General features: G+C 54.6%; 9 protein-coding genes across 9 annotated transcripts; 6 read left to right on the top strand and 3 right to left on the bottom strand.

Moving 5' to 3' along the window:
• Positions 1 to 951: 951 nt before the first annotated feature.
• On the top strand, positions 952 to 2,786 carry NCS54_00843600 (Xaa-Pro aminopeptidase; the record flags this gene model as incomplete). Its single annotated transcript, XM_053153822.1, has 5 exons — positions 952 to 1,073; positions 1,131 to 1,195; positions 1,262 to 1,388; positions 1,440 to 2,513; positions 2,567 to 2,786. The coding sequence occupies 5 exons, from the start codon at positions 952 to 954 to the stop codon at positions 2,784 to 2,786; spliced, it is 1,608 nt and encodes a 535-aa protein (XP_053009797.1).
• A 382-nt stretch (positions 2,787 to 3,168) lies between these two features.
• NCS54_00843700 (Hypothetical protein) lies at positions 3,169 to 4,535 on the bottom strand (the record flags this gene model as incomplete). Its single annotated transcript, XM_053153823.1, has 2 exons — positions 3,169 to 4,378; positions 4,441 to 4,535. 2 exons carry the CDS (start codon positions 4,533 to 4,535, stop codon positions 3,169 to 3,171), a joined length of 1,305 nt encoding a protein of 434 aa, XP_053009798.1.
• A 1,212-nt stretch (positions 4,536 to 5,747) lies between these two features.
• NCS54_00843800 (Alpha-1,3-glucosyltransferase) lies at positions 5,748 to 7,365 on the top strand (the record flags this gene model as incomplete). The annotated part of the gene is made up of 3 exons (XM_053153824.1): positions 5,748 to 5,824; positions 5,887 to 6,653; positions 6,704 to 7,365. The coding sequence occupies 3 exons, from the start codon at positions 5,748 to 5,750 to the stop codon at positions 7,363 to 7,365; spliced, it is 1,506 nt and encodes a 501-aa protein (XP_053009799.1).
• Positions 7,366 to 9,212: 1,847 nt separating this feature from the next.
• Positions 9,213 to 12,454, top strand: NCS54_00843900 (Chromatin assembly protein; the record flags this gene model as incomplete). Its single annotated transcript, XM_053153825.1, has 6 exons — positions 9,213 to 9,215; positions 9,276 to 9,341; positions 9,400 to 9,458; positions 9,514 to 9,598; positions 9,650 to 11,334; positions 11,389 to 12,454. 6 exons carry the CDS (start codon positions 9,213 to 9,215, stop codon positions 12,452 to 12,454), a joined length of 2,964 nt encoding a protein of 987 aa, XP_053009800.1.
• Positions 12,455 to 13,078: 624 nt separating this feature from the next.
• NCS54_00844000 (Hypothetical protein) lies at positions 13,079 to 16,963 on the top strand (the record flags this gene model as incomplete). Its single annotated transcript, XM_053153826.1, has 4 exons — positions 13,079 to 13,116; positions 13,169 to 13,563; positions 13,617 to 13,923; positions 14,701 to 16,963. 4 exons carry the CDS (start codon positions 13,079 to 13,081, stop codon positions 16,961 to 16,963), a joined length of 3,003 nt encoding a protein of 1,000 aa, XP_053009801.1.
• A 303-nt stretch (positions 16,964 to 17,266) lies between these two features.
• Positions 17,267 to 18,340, bottom strand: NCS54_00844100 (Hypothetical protein; the record flags this gene model as incomplete). The annotated part of the gene is made up of 2 exons (XM_053153827.1): positions 17,267 to 18,229; positions 18,278 to 18,340. The coding sequence occupies 2 exons, from the start codon at positions 18,338 to 18,340 to the stop codon at positions 17,267 to 17,269; spliced, it is 1,026 nt and encodes a 341-aa protein (XP_053009802.1).
• A 568-nt stretch (positions 18,341 to 18,908) lies between these two features.
• On the top strand, positions 18,909 to 20,209 carry NCS54_00844200 (Hypothetical protein; the record flags this gene model as incomplete). The annotated part of the gene is made up of 2 exons (XM_053153828.1): positions 18,909 to 18,992; positions 19,043 to 20,209. The coding sequence occupies 2 exons, from the start codon at positions 18,909 to 18,911 to the stop codon at positions 20,207 to 20,209; spliced, it is 1,251 nt and encodes a 416-aa protein (XP_053009803.1).
• Positions 20,210 to 20,559: 350 nt separating this feature from the next.
• On the bottom strand, positions 20,560 to 21,418 carry NCS54_00844300 (Translationally-controlled tumor protein-like protein; the record flags this gene model as incomplete). Its single annotated transcript, XM_053153829.1, has 5 exons — positions 20,560 to 20,644; positions 20,705 to 20,867; positions 20,920 to 21,057; positions 21,162 to 21,273; positions 21,404 to 21,418. The coding sequence occupies 5 exons, from the start codon at positions 21,416 to 21,418 to the stop codon at positions 20,560 to 20,562; spliced, it is 513 nt and encodes a 170-aa protein (XP_053009804.1).
• A 1,887-nt stretch (positions 21,419 to 23,305) lies between these two features.
• On the top strand, positions 23,306 to 24,491 carry NCS54_00844400 (Hypothetical protein; the record flags this gene model as incomplete). Its single annotated transcript, XM_053153830.1, has 2 exons — positions 23,306 to 24,026; positions 24,088 to 24,491. 2 exons carry the CDS (start codon positions 23,306 to 23,308, stop codon positions 24,489 to 24,491), a joined length of 1,125 nt encoding a protein of 374 aa, XP_053009805.1.
• Positions 24,492 to 25,679: the final 1,188 nt, after the last annotated feature.

Raw genomic sequence — 25,679 nt, forward strand, 5'->3', positions numbered from 1 at the left:
TCTTTATCAGAGGAGGGAGGGTAGGGGGAACCGGGCAACGCCAGCGACGCAAGGACGAAAAAAGAGGACCACATTCTTAGAGAGATGGACCGGGCACATAGACGGGGCGCGATTGGATGTATATACATGGAAGGTCTCGGGCATGTGTAGGATGGATATACGCAGTAGACCGACATGTTGGGTTGGGAGGACAGGATAGGGGTGAAGGGATGAGATGGGATGTAGGATGAGAAAAGCTGCATCTTGTCAAGGAGTGCATCTTGTCGTGGATATAGATGTAATGATATTTGCCTTGAGGGCATGAAGAAGCAAAAACTGTGTTGTTTGCGTGAAGAAAGTGTTGAGGCCAAGATAGCCACTTGCCGAGGCGCTATGGATAATTAGATGAGATGGATAACTTGATAGGGCTGCGGCTATTGGCACATGCTCGAGAAGTGTCTTGGAGCTTGTATGAATATGATTAGAGGCGCTCTAGATCGTCCAAAACAAGGGGTAGAGTAACTTACTACGTAGTATTTCTTCGCGAGAGAATCACACGTGAATCTTTCGACGCCAACTCCCGTCCTCAACATTCGGATCGGGGCCGGTTGCGTCATGAGGTCGATGCATTAGTATCGGGTCGAGGCGAATGGCACCAGCCACCAAACGTTAGCAGTTAGGGCGGTTAGTGCAGGCAAGGTAGCTATGGTTGCAGGGCGTTATCGCTGAGACGCGATACGCTGAGCTAAGCCGTCGAGCACCGCAACGGGACGGGAACTGGCACCTTCTGGGAGGAGACCTAGATACGGGCTGTGCCGGTCGGAGCTTCATATTGCGTCTTTGTCCTTTCACACAAGGTTAGGTTTCTCATACCTCATACTTCATACCTACCATTCACCTAGGATCGCGCTTGTCTTCTCTCATCCTCCTGTGTTCATCTCGACAGCTCAACAACATTCAGCGACACCGGTCATGGCAGCTCTCACAACGCCGCCCAAGCTGGTCGGCGGGGATGACCGGCGAGACGCACCGCTAGCACGTGAAAGAAACACCATCCACTTCGAGCTTGTGCCTGAGGATGAGTTTGACGCGCTGTGAGAATCCTTGCTCGTCTCTGAGCGTTTCTGAGCTGCCGGCTAACCGCGCGGTAGATGCGTCGAGGTCAAGAAGGTTAACGAAGGCCCGAGCAGTCGGAGTAGCGGTAACAAGTATCCCGGTATGTGACCAACTCACCAAATCTCATCCGTTGAGGGTCTATTCCTTGCTAACCGTTGCATTATAGCAAAACTCCATGCCCGCAAGGTCGCCGCTGAGCTCGGTGCCACTGATGGCCTCATCTATCTTCCCGGTGAACCCACTCGGCTCTACGAAGACTCGGATCAGTCGCCTCCTTTCAAACAACGCAGATAGTCAGTCGCCCATTACTCGCATTGATGAGCCGTCTTCTAACAAACGCCCAGCTTCTATTATCTGAGCGGTGTCGACTTTCCCGACTGCTCCGTCACTTACGAGATAGCACATGATCGCCTCACTCTCTGGATCCCCTACGTTGAGCCGCGACAGGTGCTATGGTACGGTGCCACTCCCGACGCCGCAGAGGCGATGCGTCGCTTCGATGTGGATGATGTTCGATACACGGCTCAGCTGCCCAAGTTTCTCCATGGCCACCTCCGACCGGCCACGACTCTCTACGTCCTCCACCCGGACCAGGCTCCTAAGCTGGCTGACCGTCCTCGTGGCCAGACGCAGATTAACTGCTCCAAGCTGCGACCTGCCATGGACCAAGCTCGAGTGATCAAGACAGACTATGAGGTTGCGCTTATTCGCCGTGCTGCGCGCATCTCGGCGGCTGCTCATCGTGCTGTGGCCGAACGCATCCTCAGCATGCGGAACGAGCAGGATGTCGAAGCTGTTCTCCTCTCAGCCTGCACCTCTCGTGGTGCTCATGCCCAGGCATACCCCATCATTGCCGGGGCCGGTCCCAACGCCTCTACTTTGCATTACGAGGCCAACAACCAGCCTCTAGAAGGCAAGCAGGTCATTGTTGTCGATGCTGGTTGCGAGTGGCAATGCTACGCCAGCGATATCACTCGGACACTTCCTCTCACTGGCACCTTCACCAAAGAGGGCGCTGCTATCCATGCTATCGTCCAGCGTATGCAAGATGAGTGTATAGCGCGGATCCGCCCTGGCTGCATCTTCTATGAGCTCCATCTGCACGCCAGCGACGTGGCCATCCAGGGGCTACGCAAGTTGGGTATCCTGCGAGGCACCTTTGATGAGATTCAAAAGGCTGGTACCGTCGCTGCTTTCTTCCCTCACGGCCTGGGTCATCACGTTGGCTTGGAGGTTCACGACGTGACGGGCGCTGAACGTCTCTTGATGAGAGACAACTTCCACATTGAGGGTGGAAAGCGTGAGATGGTTACGGCTACAGCCCTGGTCGCTCTACAGCGAATGGTAGCTGCGCCGCCACCTTATAAGGGACGACAGGCTCTTCAACCCAACATGATTGTCACGGTTGAGCCTGGAATGTCAGTGTAACTCTCTTACTTGTGACTCCTTTAATGCTAACTGAGTCCCTTAGCTACTTCTGCCGACCTTTCATTGAGGGATACTTCCTCAACAACTCGGCACACGCCAAGTTTATCGATCGTAATGTCCTCGAGGCCTACTATCCCGTTGGAGGCGTTCGTATTGAGGACGATATTCTCGTTACAGCTGACGGACATGAGAACCTCTCTGCAGGTGCGCCCAAGGGTGATGAGCTGCTGGATGTGATAAACGGCAGCTTTGAGAAGATTTGAGGGCTAGTAGGGGGTAATATGCTCGACGAGCAATGGGGTTAATATTGACAAGTGCGTGACGGGTATATATGGCATATGCATTGACTACTTTGTCCTTTGCTTGCCTTCGTTGGGTCAGTTCAGCGCTAGGTTTGGTTTGAGGAATGAGAATGATATAAGACAACACAGGTCAGCATGCGGCACTATTGGTATCAATTTATGGAATTTATCATGCTCATTGCTACCCAAAACATAAGCTCTCGCATGTGCAGCTCATACATCTAATATACAAGAACACATTGACGATTAAGGAAAGGCGTGAAGTCGTAACAACCTCACTCTACTAGATACACAACCGCCTACACACCAGGTATCAACCCTCGGATACATCCAAGGCATCCGCTTACAAGTACTTCTTGGGCATGGTGGCCCGCCGCCGCTTGTAGATGACATAGGCGGCAACGAGGGCGAGCTGGGTGCCGAGGAAGAAGAGAACCAGGAAGCGGTGGCCGGGGGTGCTGGCCATGACGGCCTGGGAGAGCGAGTTGTGGTGGCTCGAGAGGACGTCGCGGACGGAGCGCTCGGTGGACTGCAGCTTGCGGGTAAGGTCCTTGCGGAGGCCCTTGACCTCCTTCTCGAGCTCGATGACGCGGGTCTGCAGCGCCGTGATGTCGTCGAGCTTGCGCATATCGGCGCGAAGCTGGCCGATGAGGTTGGTCACCTCCTCGTGGCGCTTGACGTCCTCCTGCTGGTGGCGCGACGAGGTGCGGTGCAGGGACGAGAGCTGGTGGTTGGTGTTTTGGAGGCGGTTGTGGAGGTCCATGAACTGCGTCTTGGACGTCTGGAAGATATCGGGGTCCTCATCGGCGTACTCGCCCTCAGGGACCTCCCTCTTGGGGGGGGCGCCTCGGCTGGGGGGGCTCTTGTTGGGCGTCTGCTGCTTCTGCTGCTGCTGCTTGGGCGGGTCGTTGTTGCGGACGGGGGCCGAGTCCGAGTTGTCGGCCATGACCACCACCTTGAAGACCTCGAACGAATCCGGGTTGTCGGGGGTCGCGGCGGTGACACCGAACTGGTAGCCGGTGGGGATGCTGAAGCTGCTGGACTCGAAGCACAGGTTGCCGTCGACCTCGACGCGGAACGAAGTGGATGTCTGTCGGAGCTTGATCTGCGAGGGTCGGCCCAGGTTTCGGTAGTTGTAACCGCAGTGACCAAACGACAGCTCATCGACGTTGCTCTGCCTCGTGAAGTCGACGGTGCCGTCGTTGAGGAAACCACGGACCATGCCGCCCGCGCCGCCGTGTGTGTCCACCACAAGAGCCAGACCGTCAAACTTTCCGACGGTGTAGATGCTGCCGGAGCCGACAGAGGCAGGGCCGTTGCGGACCAGCCAGATGTTGAGGTTACCGCGGCCGCGATCGGGCCCGTTGGCTCGGAAATCGACGTCGGCGATCCATTGGTTGCGGAGCAGAGGCTGCTGACCCCAGACGGCACCGCGCTGGTTACCGGGGGCGAGAGGCGTGAGGATGATGCGGTTGGAGAGAACCTCTGGCATCTGGGGGTTGCCCTGGAGGGCAAAGTTGGGGATCTCCCCGCGGGATTCGGGGGGACTTATCCTAGACGAGGGGGTCAGCGAGACACACAAAGGTTGTACTACATGGGAAGAGCAACAACAAACCTTCCAGCATGACCGAAACTGAGCTCGCTGATGAGGTATTGCGCCTCTGAGAGGCCTGCTGCCAGCAGCGCAGCCAAAGATAGAGAGAAACGCATGGCGAAGAGAGAGAGGAAAGACGTAGGTGGCTCCAAGCTGCGAGAGGCCGTTCAACAAACAAGGGAGGACAAAGGGCGGGCGGTGCCTGGCGCAGGACGAGAGCGCTCAACCTCGTGACTGGACAAGAACAAGAAGCGTCCGTCTGTCTGTCTCTCTACCCAAGCTCGGGGGGGTTGATTGTCGAAGGGAGGGAGTGGAGAGAATGGTACGAGCAGAAAAGGCGGGCAAGGCTGAGGACACTTTGCACTATCAACGATGGAATTGGGCCCCTGGGCGGTCTTTTTTGGCGGTGGAGGGCACCAATAGAAGAAATAGAAACCCAACCCCGTCAGAAAAAGGTTCAAGACAATGAAATGCGCTAGCAAGTCTACAGAAGATCTCAGCTTTCTATGCAAAGAAAAAAGGGAGAAAAGGGAAACAATTGAACAAATGCTTCGAGGGAAAAGGGTCTCATGAGGGGGGCGGCTGTTGGAGTGTGGGTTGATGAAGCCACACGCGACAGCCACGACAAGCCCAGTTCAACTCAGCCTTGACGAATGCCCCTGAAGGGACCTAGTAGATGCTAAATACAGCCATTTGATGTCAGATAAATCATGATATACATACATATAACTATGATAGCAACAGAATAGAAATTTCAGCCATTTATTTCATATCCTTTTCAATATTTGCCTCTCTCGACTCGCCTTTCCTTCAGCTTCACACTGAATCATTGTGGCTAGTTTAACATGCAGCTGTCTTTCGGCTATTGGTGGGATCCAGCCCAACCCCAGAAGACAAGGCCAGGGGTTCAAGAAGCTCGGGCCCTCGCTAGAGGTAGCGGAGGAGCATCGCACCCTTCTAGAAGCACGACGAGGTTTGAACGAGATGGACACAAGACGCAGAGACTGAATTTCTTTTCAATGTCGATTGTTACAATATCACTACCTATAGTCAATATGAATTCGTTATTCATTGTCTAGATTTTACAATACCACCATCCACAGTCAACATCCGTCCAACCCCAGCTTCAATGGAGCGATGGGTGCACATTTCCCCATTCGGCCTGGTGGGGACCCTACTCCAAATAAGAACAACGAGCCAATCTCTGACTCCTGAGAGCTCCTCGTCATGATTGCTCCCCAACAGCAGCAGCACGCACCCCTTCATCTCTTCCCTGCCAGTGAGTGTCATGAGGCTGAGTTGAAGTCCACCGAGGCGACACCATCACCATGAGCGAGTCGTACCCGACCTTGACGCAGACGGCGCTGGTGGCTGCTGCTTTCAAGATCCTCTTGTTCCCAGCCTAGTAAGCTTCCCGGAGCTCCCACCCATCATGCCGTAGGTAGAGCTAACCACCTCGTCAAACAGCAAATCCACCGACTTTGAAGTTCACCGCAATTGGCTCGCCATCACCGAGAGCCTCCCCTTGGACAAGTGGTACTTTGAAAAGACGTCGGAGTGGACCCTCGACTACCCGCCCTTCTTTGCCTACTTCGAATATGTCCTCGCCCACGTCGCCCGCCTCGTCGACCCCCTCATGGTCAAGGTCTACAACCTTGACTACGACAGCTGGCAGACGGTCTACTTCCAGCGGACCACCGTGATCATCACCGAGCTCGTTCTCGTGTGGGCTCTCCAGTCATTTATCGATTCCACGCCTCTCAAGTCGCGACGCGCCGCGCAGGTCGCCGCTCTGTCCATTGTCCTCTCGCCGGGCCTGCTCATCATCGACCACATTCACTTCCAGTACAATGGCTTCATGTACGGCATCTTGGTGATGTCGCTGGTGCTAGCGCGCTGCAAGGGCACTCTCCTGTCTAGTGGGCTCGTGTTCGCCGCGCTGCTCTGCTTCAAGCACATCTACCTATACCTAGCCCTGGCCTACTTTGTCTTTCTCCTGCGGGCATATTGCCTGTCGCCCAAGTCCATCTTCCGGATCCGTTTTCTTAACTGTATCAAGCTCGGTCTGGGTATCGGGACCATATTTGGAGCTGCCTTTGGCCCATTTGCGGCCCTGGGTCAGATTCCTCAGCTCTTGAGCCGACTGTTTCCCTTTTCGCGGGGTCTCTGCCATGCGTACTGGGCGCCCAATGTCTGGGCCCTCTATTCCTTTGCGGATCGCGTTTTGATCCATGGTAGGTTTATTACTTGGTAAATGGTAGTTCTTATCGCTAATTCATCATAGTTGCCCCGCGACTTGGCTGGGCGGTCAACCAGGACGCGTTGCAGAGCGTCACTCGCGGCCTTGTCGGGGACACTTCGTTCGCTGTTCTGCCTGAGATCAGCCCAAGAACGTGTTTTATCCTCACACTCATCTTCCAGGGCCTGCCGCTTCTCAAGCTCTTCTCGCAGCCTACTTGGGAGAATTTCATTGGTGCCGTCACCCTGTGCGGCTATGCCTCTTTTCTCTTCGGCTGGCACGTTCATGAGAAGGCCATCCTCCTCGTCATCATCCCCTTCAGCCTCATTGCCTTGCGTGATAGACGACATCTGGGTGCATTCCGGCCTCTCGCCGTTGCAGGCCATGTGTCTCTCTTCCCGCTGCTCTTCACGCCCGCTGAGTTCCCCGTCAAGACCATCTACACCATCATGTGGCTGGTGGTGTTCCTCATGGCATTTGACCGTCTCGCCCCGGCGTCCAACAAGCCAAGAATCTTCCTCCTGGACCGATTCAGCACTCTATACATTGCAGTGAGCATCCCGCTCATCCTGTACTGCTCGCTTCTGCACCAAATCATATTTGGAAAGAGCTACGAGTTTCTACCGTTGATGTTCACCAGCTCATATTCCGCAATTGGAGTTGTCGGTAGCTGGGTGGGCTATATGGTGGTGTATTTTACCGCATGAGATGGGTGTATATAGCAAAGATACCCTAAAATAGATTTCCTATTGTTTAGAAATTCTGAAAGATTCCGAAGCAACCAATCTACCTATTTAGGCAGTTATCTGGAAAAGGGGAAACCCAGTCAATAGTACCTTCCATCCTCACTTCTGTGAAGCCCCTGGCGGATTTGCTCGGGAATGTTGTGAGCCACATTGGCAGCTGAGTCATCCAAAATTGTGGGGGTCTTCCACGTGAAGCGCAAGGCTGAACGCCCCCTTTGGTCTAAGAACCTCCAGCTTGGTCCCGAGGATCCAGGCATCCCCCAGATCGACGCCAAAAAGTCAGAAAAGCCAGGTGTTTCATTATGGCGGCCTGAAATGGCATGCAGGGGAACATCAGGAGCTAACACGGCCAAATTAAATACGTTTTGTCTGGACATGATGTTGCTCATACGACGCGTTCAAGTTGAGTTATGGAAACTTGCGGCGCCGTATATCGCACAACCTCGATACGAGACAATGCCGTGGCGCTGTTTTTGATAATCTGCAGTGAATTCAGCGTTGCATATTGCTTGATTGACGGTTTTGCGTGCTCTTGCGGGACGTGGATGGTCGTCGCGTCAAACCCTCCATCGCGGTCCCGGAGGAGGCGGGCAGACGAGACGGCCCACCCTGTCTAAAGATGAGATTTGCAGGTCGAGCAATAACGGCAATATCTGGTCGAAACTGGGTCGAAAAATCATGCTTCAGGGTTCATTAGATGCAGCGGAAGATGACGATCCCAACGAGCCCAAGAACGTGGGCAAAAGTCTACGATGCGCCTGTTTTGTTGGCCGGCGAGGGTCAGTCGCGCCGAGTGGAGGGAGAGGAGAGTGGGTGGTTCTAAGGCGAGGAGGACGGAGGACGAGGAGGATGTGGTGCCGGCGCGCGGGTGACAGGGGTGCGTTGATGCGTGGGTGCCCGGGAAGGCTAAAAAAATCTGGGACATTTTTTTCTTGGGAAAATGTTCCTCTTCGAGCAGGCACAAACGGGTCGTCGGCCTGCAAACGGATATATTTTATAATCATCTTCAATGAGCTTAATATTCCTGATGGGGTAATTTATAGCTTGATCCCAGCTTGTGTGCATCCCATGGTAGAGCTGTTGACCCTGGTGTTCAGCACGGCCATGCTAGATGCTGGCGGTACCTGGGACGGCACTGACAAGGAAGTAGATGTACCTTTAAGATACCGCGTCACCATCTGTGCCGTCAGTCGCACGACAGGTACTCTGAGATTCCCAATCGACCCACTGTACACCCCCATCTCTCGAGGTACCTTGCGCTGGCGCCCACCCTCGCTCCTTCTTTTCTAGTTCCTCCCCCCGGGACCACCTCGCCGTTGCTCCCGTCGCGTCAGCCCGCTTCTTTCCTTTCCTTCCTCCATTCTTTCTTCCTACATCACTGTACTCGAGGCATCCTCGTCCACCATTGTGCTATACCTCGACGCACACATCTACAGCATCCCCTTACCGAGATACTTGAATATCAAGCATCTCTTCCCGTTTCACACCTTCTCGGCCACCTCCCGCCGTGTAAGTCGTTCGTCCCGGGCTCGATCAACCCGCGACGCACCCACCCCCGATTTCCCGCCCGCGCGCCCGCGTTCTCCTCGATCCGCCCACACGAGCGACGAGGCACCAATTTCGCCTCGCAAACAATCGACCGCCCGCACTCGCGTCTCGCAACCGCAACTATCGCCCTCACCCATGCTGCGCCGTCGCGACATCCTGCAACGACAAACTTGTTAGTGGGGGGGAGGCTGCTTCTCAGCCTTGCATGTGGTTTCTTTTGCACTTGATTCTCGACTGCTTGCGCCCAGCATCACTAGACCATGGTACGCTCTCCCGATCTTTTGCTCTGGCCGCCCGCGCACCCGCTAAACCACCATCGTCAGGTTCTCTTCAAGCGAAAGCCCGTCCAATTCCTGCCTCCCGCAGAGATTGAGGATGAGAATGCCGAGGTATGCCCGTCAACGTCGACCGGGTTTCTTGCTTCGCGCAGGAGCTGATTCTTGATAGGTTTGGTACATCCCCCAAACAGGGGAGATATTTGCTTCCTATGAGGACTACTTAAATCGGTAAGTACTGTTCATGCGCTTTTGCTGGAGCCGTTTGTAGCTTACACCTTCTTAGCATGGATTTCTACAATCAGCGTCGGTTCAATGATCAAATCACCGGCCACTCAGGCCTGACCTTTTTTGAAGCTTTCAAGAGCGAGGTTAGTCTTTGGTTCTTGCGATCACCGTGCACCAGCTGATCATAAAATTAGCTTGCTGGAGGCAAAGAAGTCGAAGCTTCCTTTCCCGAGGCGCTGAAGGGTCCTATTCTGCGTAGAGTGCAGTTTCAGACCGTTTCTCGCCTCGATAACCTCGTCGACCAGATTTACGAGGAGTTCAAGCTCGACTACTACCCTGGCGAAGAGGTTACAGTGACCTTGGATGGCGGCGAGCGCGTTCATGGCTTGGTTCGCGACAAGACGACGTTTGGCCCTCGTGCTCTTCCAGACGGCAGCAAGGCCCTGCCCACGACTCGCTACCTCGTGAACCTGAAGGACTCGGAAAAGGAGACGATCGTTACTGACGAGCACATTTGCCGAGACCGGGGTGTCTTTACAAAGGCCATGCTCAGATCGTTCATCAAGAAGACAGTGACTCGCGATGCGTGGAACGGCGCACCTTGGTTGGTCAAGCATGATTATGCGAGCCAGTACCACATCGATACGCGCGTGCCGCCTCACCTTCGATACGACACCAAGATTCTGGAGCGCAAGCAGCTTCAGGCGCAAAAGCGAGCCCACATCAACCATGACACCAACGGTCACAACTTGGTTGCTGCCCTGCACTCGGGTCCTGTGCGATTACCGGAGCTTAAGCCAGCTCCAAAGAGCAAGGTGAAACCCGGTCAGCAGGGAACCGCATCCAAGGGACTCAAGTGGCCTGTGAACATGCCCGTCCATAGCAATCCGTTCAGCTCTCCTTCGGATTATGGCATTCAGACTCCCATCCACCGCGACCCAACGCCACCACCACCCCCGCCTCCTCCTCCTCCCAAGTACCCGATTGAGGATCTACAGCTCGAGCCTCGAACCGATCGAAAGCGCCCTGCTTTGAAGTTCCTGTGCAGAGACCCGCCCGTCAAAGTTCAAAACGGCGATTCTACCCACGATGACCTATCTAAGAACATTGACATGTCTTCCGTCGGCCCATTGCTCGAAACCTGGGACACACTGAACGTGTACTGCGAGGTCTTCAAGCTGGACTCCTTCACATTTGATGACTACGTCCAAACTCTATGTGCTGCATCTGAACAGGTTCCGATCCAACTTTTCGACGAGATTCACTGCTCGGTCCTCAAGATTCTTGTCGATTCTGAAGCCGATGGCGGCAAAGTCCGAATCACACTCCCAGAGATCGAGGAAGAGGATAGCGACGAGGAGGAAGACGAGGACACAAGCGCACAGCCTACTCCCGAGCCAGAACCGAAGCCCGTTGGACGTGCCACTCGTAGCAGCCTTGCCAAACTGGAGGCAGAGAGATTGGCTGCTGAGGCGGCTGCCGCTGAGAAGGAAAGCGAGGAGGAAACCAAGCACCGTGCCGAACAGCTTCTCCAGGACTACGATTGGATCGAGCATCTCCGAAAGCGCGACTTTGTCAACGGTGGTTGGGAACGCATCATGGTTGGGTTGCTCCATCAACTGTCCAAGAACGAGCGCCAACACGACGCTTGCGAGGAGCTTCTCCTTGAATTGGTGCCTCCTGGAGTCGATGCGTCGCAGGAGACAGTACGACAGCGATACGCTGAGCTCGATGTCAACCACCGTGTCAAGGCGCTGCAGATCATCTGCATGTTGACCACTGAGACCAAGGCCATCCGGGGGTACATGGAGGATTGCAGTGAAACCATGACCACCTATCGCAAGGAAAAGATTGACTGGCAGCGGCAGCGCAAGCAAGCGTAAGTTGAAGCCGGTTCAAATTACTGATGGCTGTTGGCTAACGAACCGTATAGCGTTGAGGAGCTCCGTCACTTGAACGAGCAAAAGAAGCTGATGTTGCCGGACAACATGCCGCCTTCGCCACCACTGAATCCCCGCGAAGATGAGGAAGATGTCAAGATGGCCGACGCGGACGACTCGCACATCTCGCGTGAGGCAGATGGCGAGGAAACAGAGGACGACCCAGTGTCAACGAGAAAACGACGACGCCCTTTGACGGCTAAGCAACGAAAACGGGAGGAGGAGAAGGCCCGCAAGGAAAAGGAAAAGGCTGAAAAGACCCCCAAGGGCCCAACTCAGTCAAAGCAATTCATCAAGCTACTCAAGGACATCCAGAAGAAGGAGGATGTCGTCAAGAAGTGCGAGGAGGAAATTGCTGTCATCGACAACGACCTGCGCGAGGCCGACTGCCCGCGCACCAGAGTTCTCGGCAAGGATCGATTCTGGAACCGTTACTATTGGTTTGAGCGCAATGGCATGCCATACGGCGGTCTTCCCGACAGCTCGACTGCGTCGGCCGACTACGCCAACGGTCTGATCTGGGTGCAGGGACCCGATGAGCTGGAACGAGAGGGCTACATCGACCTACCTGCCGAGCTTCAGGACGAGTACAAGGCCAAGTTCAACATGACGGTTCCCGAGCGAAAGACCATGGAAGAGGGTGACACCAGCGTCTTCAACGCCTACCAATGGGGCTACATCTCTGAACCAGAACAGGTCGATGAGCTCATCAAGTGGCTCGACCCCCGCGGTTTCAATGAGCTGAAGCTCCGCAAGGAGTTGCTCAACTACAAGGAGAAGATCGCCAAGAACATGGAGAACCGGAAGGCGTATCTTTCAAACGAGGACGAAACAGAGAAGAAGGAAGAGTCTCACAAGCGGATGAGCACTCGCATTCGAGACAAGACGCCCGAGATTCCCCACTACCGCTGCCTCAAGTGGGAGAACACGACGGCTCTGGAGGAGTTGGGTCACCTGCACAGTGATCCTCCCCCGCCCCCGCGATCTCGCAAGCAGAGCCGGAAGCGGGAGGCAGCTCACGAAGCGCCGGCGCCGGCAGCAAAGTCCCGACGACGATGAAGAGTCAGGGGCTATGATTTAGCAAGTTTGAGCATGTGATCTTTTTGGCATGGAATGCAGTGTTTTGTTGCATAGCGAGATGCGTTGAGGAGGAAGGCAGGCATGGCATGCAAGGGAATACAGGAAGCGGACGGCGGCAGGTTGTCCTTTCAGGTACAGGAACAGGACGGAGTCTAAGAGAGCTTTTTTTGGCGTTTGTGTCCCGCCTGGCTTCGGGATAGGGAGCTGGCAGCATAAGGGAGGTAAAATAGACTACAGCTAGCCAAAATCAAGACATGTAAGAGTTCAAATCTCGATATATAACAGTTATGGAAGACCATGTCGGAGTTTTGAAGTGATTGAGCTGCACATGTGACAGAGCGGATGACGGCCTGAATAGGAAAACTGCACCGGAAAGTTGATCGGCATCTCAGCATCCGACCGCCGATCCGCAGGATCGGATGTCATCATGATCGGACAGTTATTTAGACCGGCCGCATCGGGCAAGTCGACCGGGACTAGAATATATAACATGAGGACATTCCGCAGAATTATTGACAGTTTCTCTCGATTCAGACATCATTACACACCTGAACCATCATTTCAACACCCTCAACACTTTTAATATAATAATTCCAAGACACAATGGCTTCAAACGAACTTCCCGAGGTCAAGCTCTACTGGTACGTCACATGCCGGGGACATTTCTCATCATGATACTGACCTTGGCTCAAGGCTCGATGAGTCGCGCTCACAGCGCATTCTCTGGTTGTTGGAGGAGCTCAAGCTCCCATACACTCTGGAAATGTTCCGGCGCAACAAGGAGACCAAACTTGCCCCGCCAGAGCTTGAGAAGGTGCACCCTCTGGGCAAGTCGCCCATCATCAGTGTCACTCCTGCGGGCGCGGGTGAGGGCGTGGAGCCGGTGATGTTGGCCGAGAGCGGCTTCATCACGCAGTATCTCACCGAGCACTGCCCCGAGGGGAAGAAGCTAATGCCGCCGCGGTGGAAGGAGGGCATGGAGGGCAAGATCGGTGGAGAGACGGAGGCTTGGATGAGATATCAGTATTATCTGCATTACTGCGAAGGAAGTCTGATGCCTGTCCTCGTCATGTCTCTCATCGTGGGTGGTAAGTCTACATATGCGCCTCTATCCAGCCTCGGCACTAACAACTCATGGCAGGACTCAAATCCCCCAACGTCCCCTTTTACATCCGACCCATCTCAACCATGCTAGCTAACCGCATCTTTTCCTTCTGGATCTTCCCCAACATGCGGCGCAACCTCTCCATGATCGAGGGTCACCTGGCGACCTCGGGCGGCGACTACCTCTGCGGCGCCAGCCTGACGGCCGCGGACATCCTCATGAGCTTCCCACTCATCGCGGCGCAGGGCAAGCTAGATGAGTTTGGTAGCTGGGAGGGAGGCTCGTGGAGAGAGGAGTTTCCAAAGGTGGCGGCGTATGTGAAGAGGCTTGAGACGGAGGAGGGGTATGTGAGGAGCGTGGAGAAGGTTAAGGAGATTGATGGAAGTTTTACGGCTTCGCTGTGAGAGACGGCTTTGATTCCCCTGGTTTGCTATGCTAGAGACGATTTGGGTTGTTACGAGAGGTTATGTGTGATGGTCCAAGATTAATGATATTCCAATTAATTGCTCAATGAAAAGTACTAAGATGAGAGTTTCGTGTGTCAGTCAATCTTACCAGGTAGACACTTAAGGCTGAGACTACATAAACATTCAGAGAAAGTACGACCAATCAGAAGAGAAATATTCAACATTCAAGTCGCTATGGATGCCAATGAGACCACTGTTGGTGAGAGATAACTCATGCCAATAGAGCTACCCGGTACATATATACACCGAGGATTACCGAGGTGGTGTGCAACTACCGAAACCTGATTGGCCACACACCTTGACTCCGACCTCACCTTGAAAATAATTGGAGCTCAACCATCAAGTTTCCGACATCTGCAACCTTCATCCTTTTGAAGCCCGCTGCGGCCATTCGCCATGTATGCATCTCGAATAGTCTGTTCAAGATGCTTGGTGCAGGCCCGCACGGCCTCTACAAGGCGGCTGGGGGCCGTGGCCTTGTATTCGACAAGGGCTGATGCCTCACACTCGCCCACGCCCGCCTCATCTTCACCACACAACCCCGGCAGTGGGCATCCAGCACGACGCCGACCATGGGGGAACTCGAAGGATTCGAAAAGAAAGCACGAGGACCCTGCATTGGCGTTATTCAATGAAGTGGTTGACCCTTCCAGCAACAATAAACCCGCCAATGTCCCCATTCTTGGTGAGCTCGAGATCGCCTCGAGACTCAAGGAGCTTAGGGAAAGGGACATCAAGACACATGAACAGTTCAAAGTATTTGACGAAGAGATTTGGCCCAGCATCCAGGAGCTCCGAGGCCAACTGCCCAAGCCCATCTACATGGCCGTCACTGGGCTCCTCAGCGATCAAAGCCTGACAATGCTACGAGATGGGCATTACCTACGCAGCGTACGGCTGTCACAGGTGTATAGCACCCTTGGGAAGTACGACCTTGACATCCGGAACGACCTTATCCTGAACCTCTGTATCAGGATGACGCAGGCCAGAAACAAATCTTACACCCGCACTCAGATGAGGGACGAGCTCATTGGCATGTGGAAGCACGTCTCTCAGCTCAAGCGCCCTGGAGAAGTTGACCGAGAACTCCGCTTCGCAATGCCCTCGGTCCCCGAGGTGCTGAAAGACGCGGAGAAGGCCAAATTTGTCGAGAAGGACCAAACACAGGACTCCAGCAAGAACCCAACAGCACGCGCACTGGCCTCGATGTTCCTTCAGTATCCGCCACCACAAGCTCAAGACATCATACCGGCTCTTCTGGCGACTCTAGCTGTTGCGTCAGATGTCAGGTACTTTGGCCGTGAGAAAAGGGTTGCCCTGTCTCCGCTGTTGGTGCTTGCCCGAGCCGTGCTATCCAAGCATCAGCTTACTGAGGACAACATTCACTCCATTCTCTCCAATTATCACACTTTGCCTGCTGACAAAATGGACGCACTTGGGGTCTACGTCAAGAACCAGTGGCCAACTGTCATGACCATGCTCACGACCGAGGCAGAGCAATGGATGAAACCTGAAAGTCATGAGTGGGCAGAGGACCCTATCAAGCTGGCCGCGTCCCGTGTTACTTCGTTCCACAAGCTTTTGAAGTCGGCGTACCGCGCGCGCAACATTGGCGCCATGAGTGCCATCTGGGAGGACATGATGAAGAGCCTGGAACAGAACCCCCGGGTGAGGGAGCAATTGGCCGACAGCCCCGACTTCCTCGACTATTGGATCTTTGTGTGGTGTGCGGTTCGCCGAACAAAACGGCTGGAGGAGACGATTGAGCTGATGCGCTCGTTGAACATGCCCATGACACTCAAGTCGTACACGGCCATGATGCACGGGTGGAAGAAGTGCAAGGACCTCGCCAAGGTGGAAGCACTATGGGGCCAGCTCGTCTCGGCTGGCACAAAGCTGGATATTGTCATCTGGACTGAACGTATCTCAGCCCTCATCGAGCTAGGCAAGACCCAGGCGGGCATCCAGGCGCTTGAAGAGCTGGTGATGACGTGGAAGAAGGCAGTCCAGAATGGAACCGAGGCCCAGGCCGTGCAGCCCACTATCCATGTCATCAACGCTGCCTTCAAGGGCATGCTGCACCTGTACCCAGATGCTGCTCACGAGCTACTGGCATGGGCTGGCCGAGAGGGCTTTGAGCCCAACGTCCGAACATTCAACATCCTCATCAGCGAAAGCCTCCGAGCCGGACACACGGATAAGGTGACGGACCTTCTGCGCGCCATGAGGCAACAGGGGATTGACCCTGATACTGCCACTTTTACTATTCTCCTGGAGGAGGTGGTCAGGCGAATGGACTATGCCACCTCGGAGGAGCAGGTGGAAGCCGTGCACTCCATCTTTGCTGATATGGAGGATGCCGGCCTCAAGCCCAATCTCGAGACGTATGGAAAGATGCTGTATGCGGTCGATGGCATCCAGGGCAGCTCAGACGACGCCATGGCCGCCGTACAGAACCACATGCGCAACAACGGCTTCGCCGTCACGCCGCACATGGTTACTATCCTCATCGAGCGCGCCCTCCGCCGAGACCCCCCGGACATCAAGCGAGTACGACTGCTGCTCAAGGAGAACAAGCTCTCAGTGGTCAAACAGGGTGACCAGACCCTCTGGGAGCGCGTCATGAGTGCCCACGCCATCAGCGGTGAGACTAAGGAGGCCATGCGCATCTTTGACGACCTCGCCAAGGCTGGTCGCCCCGTCACATCGTTGCCGTGCTTGTCGGACCTGGTGGGCGCTCTGCTGCAGAAGAAGGAGACCGAGTCTGCGCAAAAGGTCATTGACACGGTGCTGACGCACAAGGCCAAGAGTACCGACAACCTGGAGTCCAACCAGCGGTACTGGAGGCATCATCTTTGGTTCATGGCCAGGCGGAACGGGTTGATCAAGAACGACACGATTCCTCTACCTCACTGATGATTCATACGAGAGCAAAGTGGCATGTTTTGGTTTATGTAAGAGGAGAGGGAAATGTATCAAGTAAAAAAGACATGTTTTCAAGTTTATCAGAGGTAGAAGTCCTCACTGGATGAATGTATTTCTCGTGCTTGAGACCGCACGCCTGTAACATAGCAAAAGAAGAAAAAAGAAGAGACGTCAGAGCCATCACCACCCATGGAACCGGGGGGGGGGGTCCAACCGTTTTCCTATCCTGCGCCGGCACGCCGTTTCCCGATCTTTGAAGATGCCTAAATCCAAATGTACAAATGACATCAATGTTCATGACTCGTCCATTGGTTCCCCCTCGCCGCCTTTTGACTTTGGCGACTTGTTGTTGCCCAGCATGGAGACTACTTGCTCTAGACCCTCGACGTCTCCTCGTGTTATCTTGCGTCCCTCGCCTTGCCACTCTCCATCGCGGACTTCGCCCTGAGCTCCTAGCTCAAGACCTCTCGCTGTTTCGAGATATTTGCGTGATGCCCCTTCAACGTACTCTACCCGCTCGCGCCTCCATGTCTTTGAACCGCCTGCAGCGTCCTTATCAGCAGCATCGGCATCAGCGTCATCAGGTCCAAGATCAGGAAGAAGCGTGCGCAGAGACGTCGACAGCGCACGGAGAGCCTGTAGCTGAGAGAGGGTAAACTCGGTCGTCGTAGCAATGGGCGTATTGGCGTCCGCGTCTTGCAGGCTGGCTTTATCACGGAGGAATCCAAACGCCGACCCGGGCTGAGCCTGTCCCTCCTCCGCCTTGACACCTCCCGGCACAACACCCAACGCCGCCCTCAACTTGACGAGAAGCACGTCGTTGCGCGCCCGCTCCGCCTCGAGCGCCGCATGCAGCTTCTGGCTGGCGTGCAGCCTCCTCCGCAGCGCCGTGATGGACTCGGCGGTCGGGCGGTCGGGAGCTTCGAGGGCGGCGAAGTCGAGGCCCTCGTAGTGAGCGAGGCGCATGTAGGACTGGTCGTCGGGCCGCACGGTGAGGATGTTGCGCATGGTGTACAGCTCAAATAGATCAAAGTTCTTGTCGATGGACGCGTTCAGCAACGTTTCGAGCTGATGGGTGCCATGCTCAATCTCGAGCTTGGCGGCTTCATCTGGGGGTAGTGGTGTCTCTCCAGCTGGAGCATGTTTTTCGGAGAAGCCGAGAGATTGTGGAGGGATGGAGAGAAGAAGACGCTCGACTGAATCAAGGGCGCGGTCGGCGAGGACGTTGATTGTGTTGATGATGTCGTCGAGGAGGGACTGCAGAGGGTGTTAGATAGAGCACGGAAGAGGTTGTGGGCAACATACGACTGGCGGGTAGCCAAAGTGCTCCGTAAGGAGCTCATAGTCTGAAGACACTGGAGCTGCCATTGTGGTTGAGGTTGTAGAAGGTGGTCGAGTTGGAGTTGTAGTGGGGATGATGGTTTGGCGGTTTAGACGCGTCTGGTCGCGTTAATGGGTGCCATTGAATTCATGGACTATCAGCACCTGGAGAGAAAAGCCACAGCTGTTTAGATCTTCTGAATGTAAAATGAACGTGGAATCTCCAATATGAATCTCCTTGGACTTTCAAATTGTAGATTAGGTATTTGACGATCCGTTACAAACTGCCTGTAAGTGCGTCAGCGGCATCATGAAGGTCCAAATCTTAAAGCCTGAATCGCAAGGCGTCAAATCCTCACGAGATCCGAACCTTCCCAATCGAGCAAACACAACCCCGCCAAAAAGGAACGAACCTGTGGCGCGGTTGCGCTTCCGAAATTGTGGCTGAAAGTACGTCACTTTCCACCGGGGACGTCCCCCTCCTACGGACGGACTTGGGCTCCCTCTGAGCTAAGCCCAAACCTCGTGTGTCTCTTTTTCCTCTTCCTTTGACCTTGTTTATTCCGACCTCACCTATACCTATTTCCCCTAAGTTCAGCCATTGGATATTGTCACCATGTCGTCGGGGTCCAAGTATAAAGATATCATGAAGAAGGGATGGCACCCGGAGAAGCCGGGCACGACGTTCAAAGGTCAAGTGGTAAGTCGTCCTTCACCTCTTCTTTCACTATCGCCGCCACGGCTGACAAGATATCCCCCCCAAAGAATGGCCTCCTCCATAGGAAAAAATCCGACGACGACCGCTCCGATCACGTCTCCGTGCCTCTCTCCCGGCTCAAGGACCCGGCATCCTTTGCGCCACCGCCAAAGCGTACCGGCTCTGGTCTTGCGCCTCCGCCGCCTCCTACGGGGCCGAGAAAGGTCATCACCGCTCCGTCCAAGTACATGGATCCGCGGGCACCCGCTGTTGAGGAACCTCAGTATGCTGAGCCGGAGGAAGAAGAGGAACCCAAGCCGCGCGGGCCGTACCGTGCAAACACCACAGGCCTTGCGACGAATCATCTCCCCAAGCCGCCGGGCAGGAGGGACGGTGCTGATGGACGACCTGCGGAGCCGCCGTCGTATCAGTCTGCCATGGCGGCCGTTGGAGGAGGAAGATCTGCGCCTCCCAGCTTACCGCCCCGTCTACCACCAAGAACCAACTCGGGCAGTACAGTCTCGTCTAGCGCTGCAAGCCCAGCTCCCTCGAGCAACCCTCTCATCAACCAAGGAGCTCTGAACCAAGGAGCCATCAGCCGTCTTGGCGCAGCAGGCGTATCGGTCCCTGCCTTTGGCATTGGTCGTTCCAGTCCTGCGGCTTCAGAGTCTGATGGTCCGCCTAAGCCCCCGCGTCCCGGAGTTGCCTCACCTCCTGCTACTCCCTCGCATATGAATGAGCTTCAGAACCGCTTTTCCAAGCTTGGAGCGTCAAACGCCAACGCCACGGAACCGCCTAGTGAAGGAACGACATGGGCGCAGAAGCAAGCTGCCCTCAAGACCGCATCCAACTTCCAAAAGGATCCCTCATCAGTATCACTCTCCGATGCCCGGGCGGCTGCCAGCACCGCCAACAACTTCCGCCAGCGTCATGGAGAGCAGGTTGCTGCAGGAGCAAAGACAGCCAACAATCTGAATCAAAAGTACGGGCTTATGGACAAGGCCAAGAGCTCATATGCCAGTGTACAAGGCACTCAGCAGGGTCAGGGAGCCCAGGCTGGAGCTGCCTCTCCGTCCCTGTCAGGTCTCGTAGGGAAGAAGAAGCCACCTCCACCGCCGCCAAAGAAGAAGCCGGCCCTCGTGGGCTCGGTGGCCCCGAGTGCCCCCGCCGACGATGATGCGCCACCGCCTATTCCCATGGCAACGAGGCCGCAATTTTGAGCAAACCTTTCCTGTCCAGTCCAGTCTTGTCTTGGTTGGGATAAACAAACAAACAAATCAGCATCGCCGGGCGTATTCGGAGTTTTGTCGACTATCTTTCCATGTCGTCCATACATAGCATCACTCGCGATTATTAGAATGTTAGAGACTGAAAATTGGGTGACATCGTGACGATCAGACTGGATTGGAATCTGCAGCCTTCTTTTTTTCATTTCATCGATACGTCTCGGGGGATATTCCAAGCGCCGAGGACGAGTTTCGTGTGGCTCGTAATCTTCTAAATAGGTGCTTGCCCGTCCATCATCACGGGTATAGCAGAACTTGCAGCACCTCCACCACGCTTCACCACCTTAGACCTTCATCTCGGTAAGACCGTGCTTCCAGACGATGATGTAGGGGGTGACACCATCCTCACGGTAGTTGAGGAGGACAACCCTGTGGTTATTGTTAGTGACCTATGTAGCTTGACTGAGGATAGTGGGGCAGAAAACGTACATTCCGTCGGGGTTCATGGACTCGCCAGTGTAGAACTCAAAGTCCTTGAAGTTGGGCAGGAGGTGCTCCTTGACGTAGGCCTGAGCACCCTTCTCGAAGGCAGTGATGGTCTCGGCGGGAGCGTTCTTCTCCTGGAGAGCAGCCTTGACAGCCTTCATGTAGCCTGGATACAGAGTTAGAGACGGACCCCAACCGAATGGAAGAGGAATTGTTACCCTTGAGGTAGGTGAGGTAGCTCTTCTTGTCGAAAGAAGTGCTCTGGAGACGGAAAGAGCTGACGATGTTGTTGACCTTGACGACGGTGTCATCGAGGGCCTCCTCGGCCTCCTCAGCGGAAGCGTTGGCACCGATATCTGAGAGGATGTGGTGTTAGCGTGGAATGAAATTGTTGACACCACGAACCGCGGGCCGTCGGGCACAGTTTGGTCGACAGTGTAACAGAGGGTTGGTTACATACCGACGTTGAGACCGCCCTCCTCGATCATGGCACAGTCAGCCTCATAGACGGTACCGGCGACCTCCTTGAGGTCGTACGAGTCGGAGATCAGCTCATCGCCGGTGAGGATGTCCTGTTGTTGCGGGGTTCAGTAAAAAAAGATCATGCCAAAGTCCAACGCGGGGTCGTTGTATTTGCGAGGTAGTCGAAGGCGGGGGATTCGGCATTGCGGGGGACGGGATCGAGTGATAGGTGTTGCTTACCTTGAAGATAATCATGGTGACGGTTGGGTTGGATTTGAAAGGATGGACTTGGAGGGAGAAAGAAGCTGATGTGACTGGCAAAGAGAAGCGAGACCAGAGGAGGAGAGCCTGATGGTGATAAAATTCAAAGTGGGAGAGGGTGGCGGGGTCATTCTCTGGTGGGGCTTTGGGCGCCAGGTTTTGGTGCAAATATTGTACTTGCCCCGCTCGGGTCTTATCGATAAGATCTGTTAGTGGCCAACTTTTGCGCTACAAGGAGAAAGGCAGACTTTACAACTAAAATATCGTACTTCCAAGGTTAGTCTCTAACCCACAAGTAAGCGGCGATACTTGCAGCGTGTGTTAAATTAAGCTGCAGCAAAAGTCACTTTTCTTCCTACATGCTGGTTGGCCAAATACCCCTGTCGGTACGAAAATTGCACCGGAGCTCTCAAAACAGCCTGGAGCACCGCGGCGTTGCCAAAACGACCAGAGTGATTTGATTTTGGTTGTGGCGCGCCCACCAATGTTATTCCGGTCCCTTTTTTGCGACCCCATAGGAGAGTAGAGCTTGACATGTGCATAAAATGCAGAAAAGCATTGGATCGGCCGATAAGCGAGTTTAGTCATGGTTGCCCCTGAACAGAGAGCAGAGAAGGACCCCAGATCCAATCCGTCATGCCGCGTGGTCCGGCGGCCGGAGCCCGCACAAGCCCGCTCCGAGCCTTGGATTCCGAGTTGGGAAGGAACGCCACCCCGACCGTCGATTCACCAGGGGTCAACTTTGGCCCGGGCTTATACGCGGGAAGGACTCATCTACAAGCATCGAATCGAGGGCCTGACGGAGTAAAGGGTCGGGAACCCTCGGGTTTGGGGCAGCGAATCTACGCGAGACGAACTGGCATGACCTCGAGAAATGCTCCAATACCGACATGTGCCGTGCGCAGAACTCGCAAAGACAGACCAACGATAGCGAGTGCGAAATCACCATGACCTGTTGGTGACGTTCCCATGGCGCGAGCCACAAGGAGGCTTCGCAGGGCACAGGGCTTGGGCTGGGGGAGCTCGGGGAGAGGAGGATGAGAAAACATGCCATGCAAGATCAATTGGCGCGTCAGCCCTTCGTACGAGGTACGATAAGTTTGCTTTGCGCACTAACAATGTTTCTCCCCCTTGAAATGACAGCTAGAGCCCTGGCAGATCGATTGTGCCTGACTTTTGAATATGACTTGATACCGGGCCGCCCTGAAATGGGCGTGGGCTGATTGTAAGGGCAACTCGTTTTTTGCCTCTTGACCCCATGATGCAACCTTCGGGGGGACTTGTACCTGAGATTGCACTCTGAAGGTCATGATTAGCAAGGTATCATTGACATTCATTGAAAGCAGACAAGAACGAGATTGATTAGCAGACAACAACTCGCATCCCCTGCCATTCCCTGTTCAGCTCCCAGGATCTGGCCGCGTTTCGCACTCTTGACTTGGTCCGAAGGTGCCGGTCGGGGCTCCGCCTCGGTCAATCACTTTCCTCACTGGCAACTAACAAAAGTCTTTGCTTGGCGCCACTGCACATGAAGGAAGGCGACGAAAAAGAGGGCCCCAGCGGCGCGCGCGGACGAGGATTGGCACGCGCCTTAATCTAATCTTTCCCCCAACTCCAGTTTAATAAACTTGGCTTCGACATCCCATCCCATCGACGCTCCCTTTTTCCATAAAACCCTCCCATTACCTCCAGCTAGTTACCTTCCTTTAATCTTCCCTCGAGGTGCTATCTTGGGTCTTGTTTGTCTTTTTTCTTGATTGCTTCATTTTGGCGCTGTTTCTGTTGCGTGCCACCTAGCCGCACCCTGAGTCTCTCCCTGCTTCAACTAAACCATCGACTATACGCGACGCTCCGACGCTTTTCGCAGCAAATCTAACCGTCATGGGCAACGACAGCTCCATCCTCGCCGACGGTTCCGCCATGGCCGCTCCAGGCTCCCCCCTCAACCAGACTCTCTTCGAGACAGCGCTGCCGCCGCTGCCCACCTACAGCCTCGAGCCTCAGCCTGACCTCCTGTCGTGGATGTCGGACTTCTGGCTCTCCCTCATCATCCCCGTCGTCGTCTACTGGGCCCTGTCCTTGACCTTCCACGCTATCGACGTCTATGACTACTTCCCCCAGTACCGACTGCACACTCCCGAGGAGATCACCAAGCGCAACCATGTTTCCCGGTACGAGGTCGCCCGCGACGTCATCCTCCAGCAGGTCATCCAGGTCATCACCGGCGCCATCCTCGCACTGACCGAGCCTCCCGAGATGGCCGGCAAGTCCGACTACGACGTTGCTGTCTGGGCCACTCGCATCCGCGTTGCTCAGAGAGTCCTCCCTACTGTTCTGGGAGTCTTTGGCTTCAACGCTACCGCCATCTCTAAGAGTCTCCTCGAATCTCACCCGCTGCTGGCCGGCGCTCTCGCTGGTGGCTACTACCCCTCGCTCGTCACCGCCACCAACGAGCCGGCCTTTGCTTCGTGGGAGATCAACGTAGCCAAGATCATCTACCACTTCCTCATTCCCGCTGTCCAGTTCTTTGTCGCCATCTCCATCATCGACACCTGGCAGTACTTCCTCCACCGTCTGATGCACGTCAACAAGTGGTTGTATGGTGAGTTTCATGCTACCTCTCCCCGGACGTCACATTGCAGCCTGCTAACTTGATTTCACAGCGCACTTCCACTCGCGACACCACCGACTTTACGTTCCTTATGCCTACGGCGCTCTGTACAACCACCCCGTTGAGGGCTTCCTCCTCGATACCCTCGGCGCAGCTGTTTCGTTCAAGGCCACCTTCATGACCGTTCGCCAGGGCATGTGGCTTTTTGCCATGTCCACCATCAAGACTGTCGATGACCACTGCGGCTACGAGTTCCCCTGGGACCCCCTCCAGCTTATCACTAGCAACAATGCTGCGTACCACGACATTCACCACCAGCACTGGGGCATCAAGACCAACTTTGCGCAGCCATTCTTCACCTTCTGGGACACTCTCCTGGACACGAAGTACAAGGGCAAGCGGTCCAACAAGCCTGTTGGCCTCAAGAAGGCTGAGGCTGAGGCCAAGAAGCAGTAAGCCTGCACACATGCGACTTGATCGATTTTCGGCACATGGGCATATGAATATGAAAACCACGAAACAACAAAAAATACACTTTTACATGGATATCGCCCGGGTGCGCGGTCTAGTTCACTTATCTGGGAGATGCCCTTCATCATGTTTCTTGATGGCGGGGCATGACAGCAAGCAGCATTACCAGCATCACAATTTTTCAAGACGGCTCGAAGCTGACGGTAATAATATCAACCTTTAATTCACGGCTCTAATGAGAAACCCGGTGGATGAAGCCACCGGGATAATGCATTCAACCTACTTTCGTTATCTTCAAAGTACCATTCTTACACCCTCCGCTTCTGGTCTCCCCTTTGTCATGACGGGGAGGGGACCGGCAAGCGAGGGGCAGGGGCAGGCGTTCTGAGGATGGTGTCGGGTGGACAAGGAACGTCTTCCCGAATTGTTTCATACATGTTCGTTGTACGATATTTGTTAGGGCCTTGAGATGGATGTGAGGCAAGTTGAGTTTGGTTTGGTTTGGCGGTGAGAGGGTATACAGATTATGGAAACGCCAACCTTGCGCGCGCGTGTTGGGTCTTGTGTAATGCGGAAAGGTTCGGGACCAGGAGGAGGACAATGGCATGATGGATGTTATGGATATCTGGGAGGTGTACAAAGGCTGTATCTAGGGTTGCCTATCGAGCAAGACTGGAATGAAATCATTATCATCATCATTACTATTGCCTTTGGCAATTGGGCGTGAAGCAAGAGCGCAAGAGCTGTATTGAACATGGACATGCTGAGTGAGGTTTACCGAGGTATCCATGTGATGCTAACCACCTAGTTTTCGAGATCATGACGATGGATACGTACGTGTAAACCTGCGGCCGTCATCTGGCGCGCGCGTGCAGAACTGGTTCCTGAATGGATCTCAAAGAGAATGGTGTGATGTTGGCATGGACAACAGCAGAGCAGGGGCACAAAGGAAACATCGAACGAGGGAAGCGTGAACTGGCAATGGGCATAGGGACGGGGTGCGCAGGAAGGTCGATGCACAGAGGGCGCTTCATCATGACCAGAGTTCTGGAACAAAGAGGTTCAAGAAGGAAATTCTGGTTGTCATGGGTATTGAATGTGAAATTGATGAGACTCGAAATGCAATGGGATATTAGCTATATGAGACGCCGATATCAACGACCCAATATAAGT

This window comes from Fusarium falciforme, chromosome 6, assembly GCF_026873545.1.
Source record: "Fusarium falciforme chromosome 6, complete sequence".
Classification (NCBI taxonomy): domain Eukaryota; kingdom Fungi; phylum Ascomycota; class Sordariomycetes; order Hypocreales; family Nectriaceae; genus Fusarium; species Fusarium falciforme.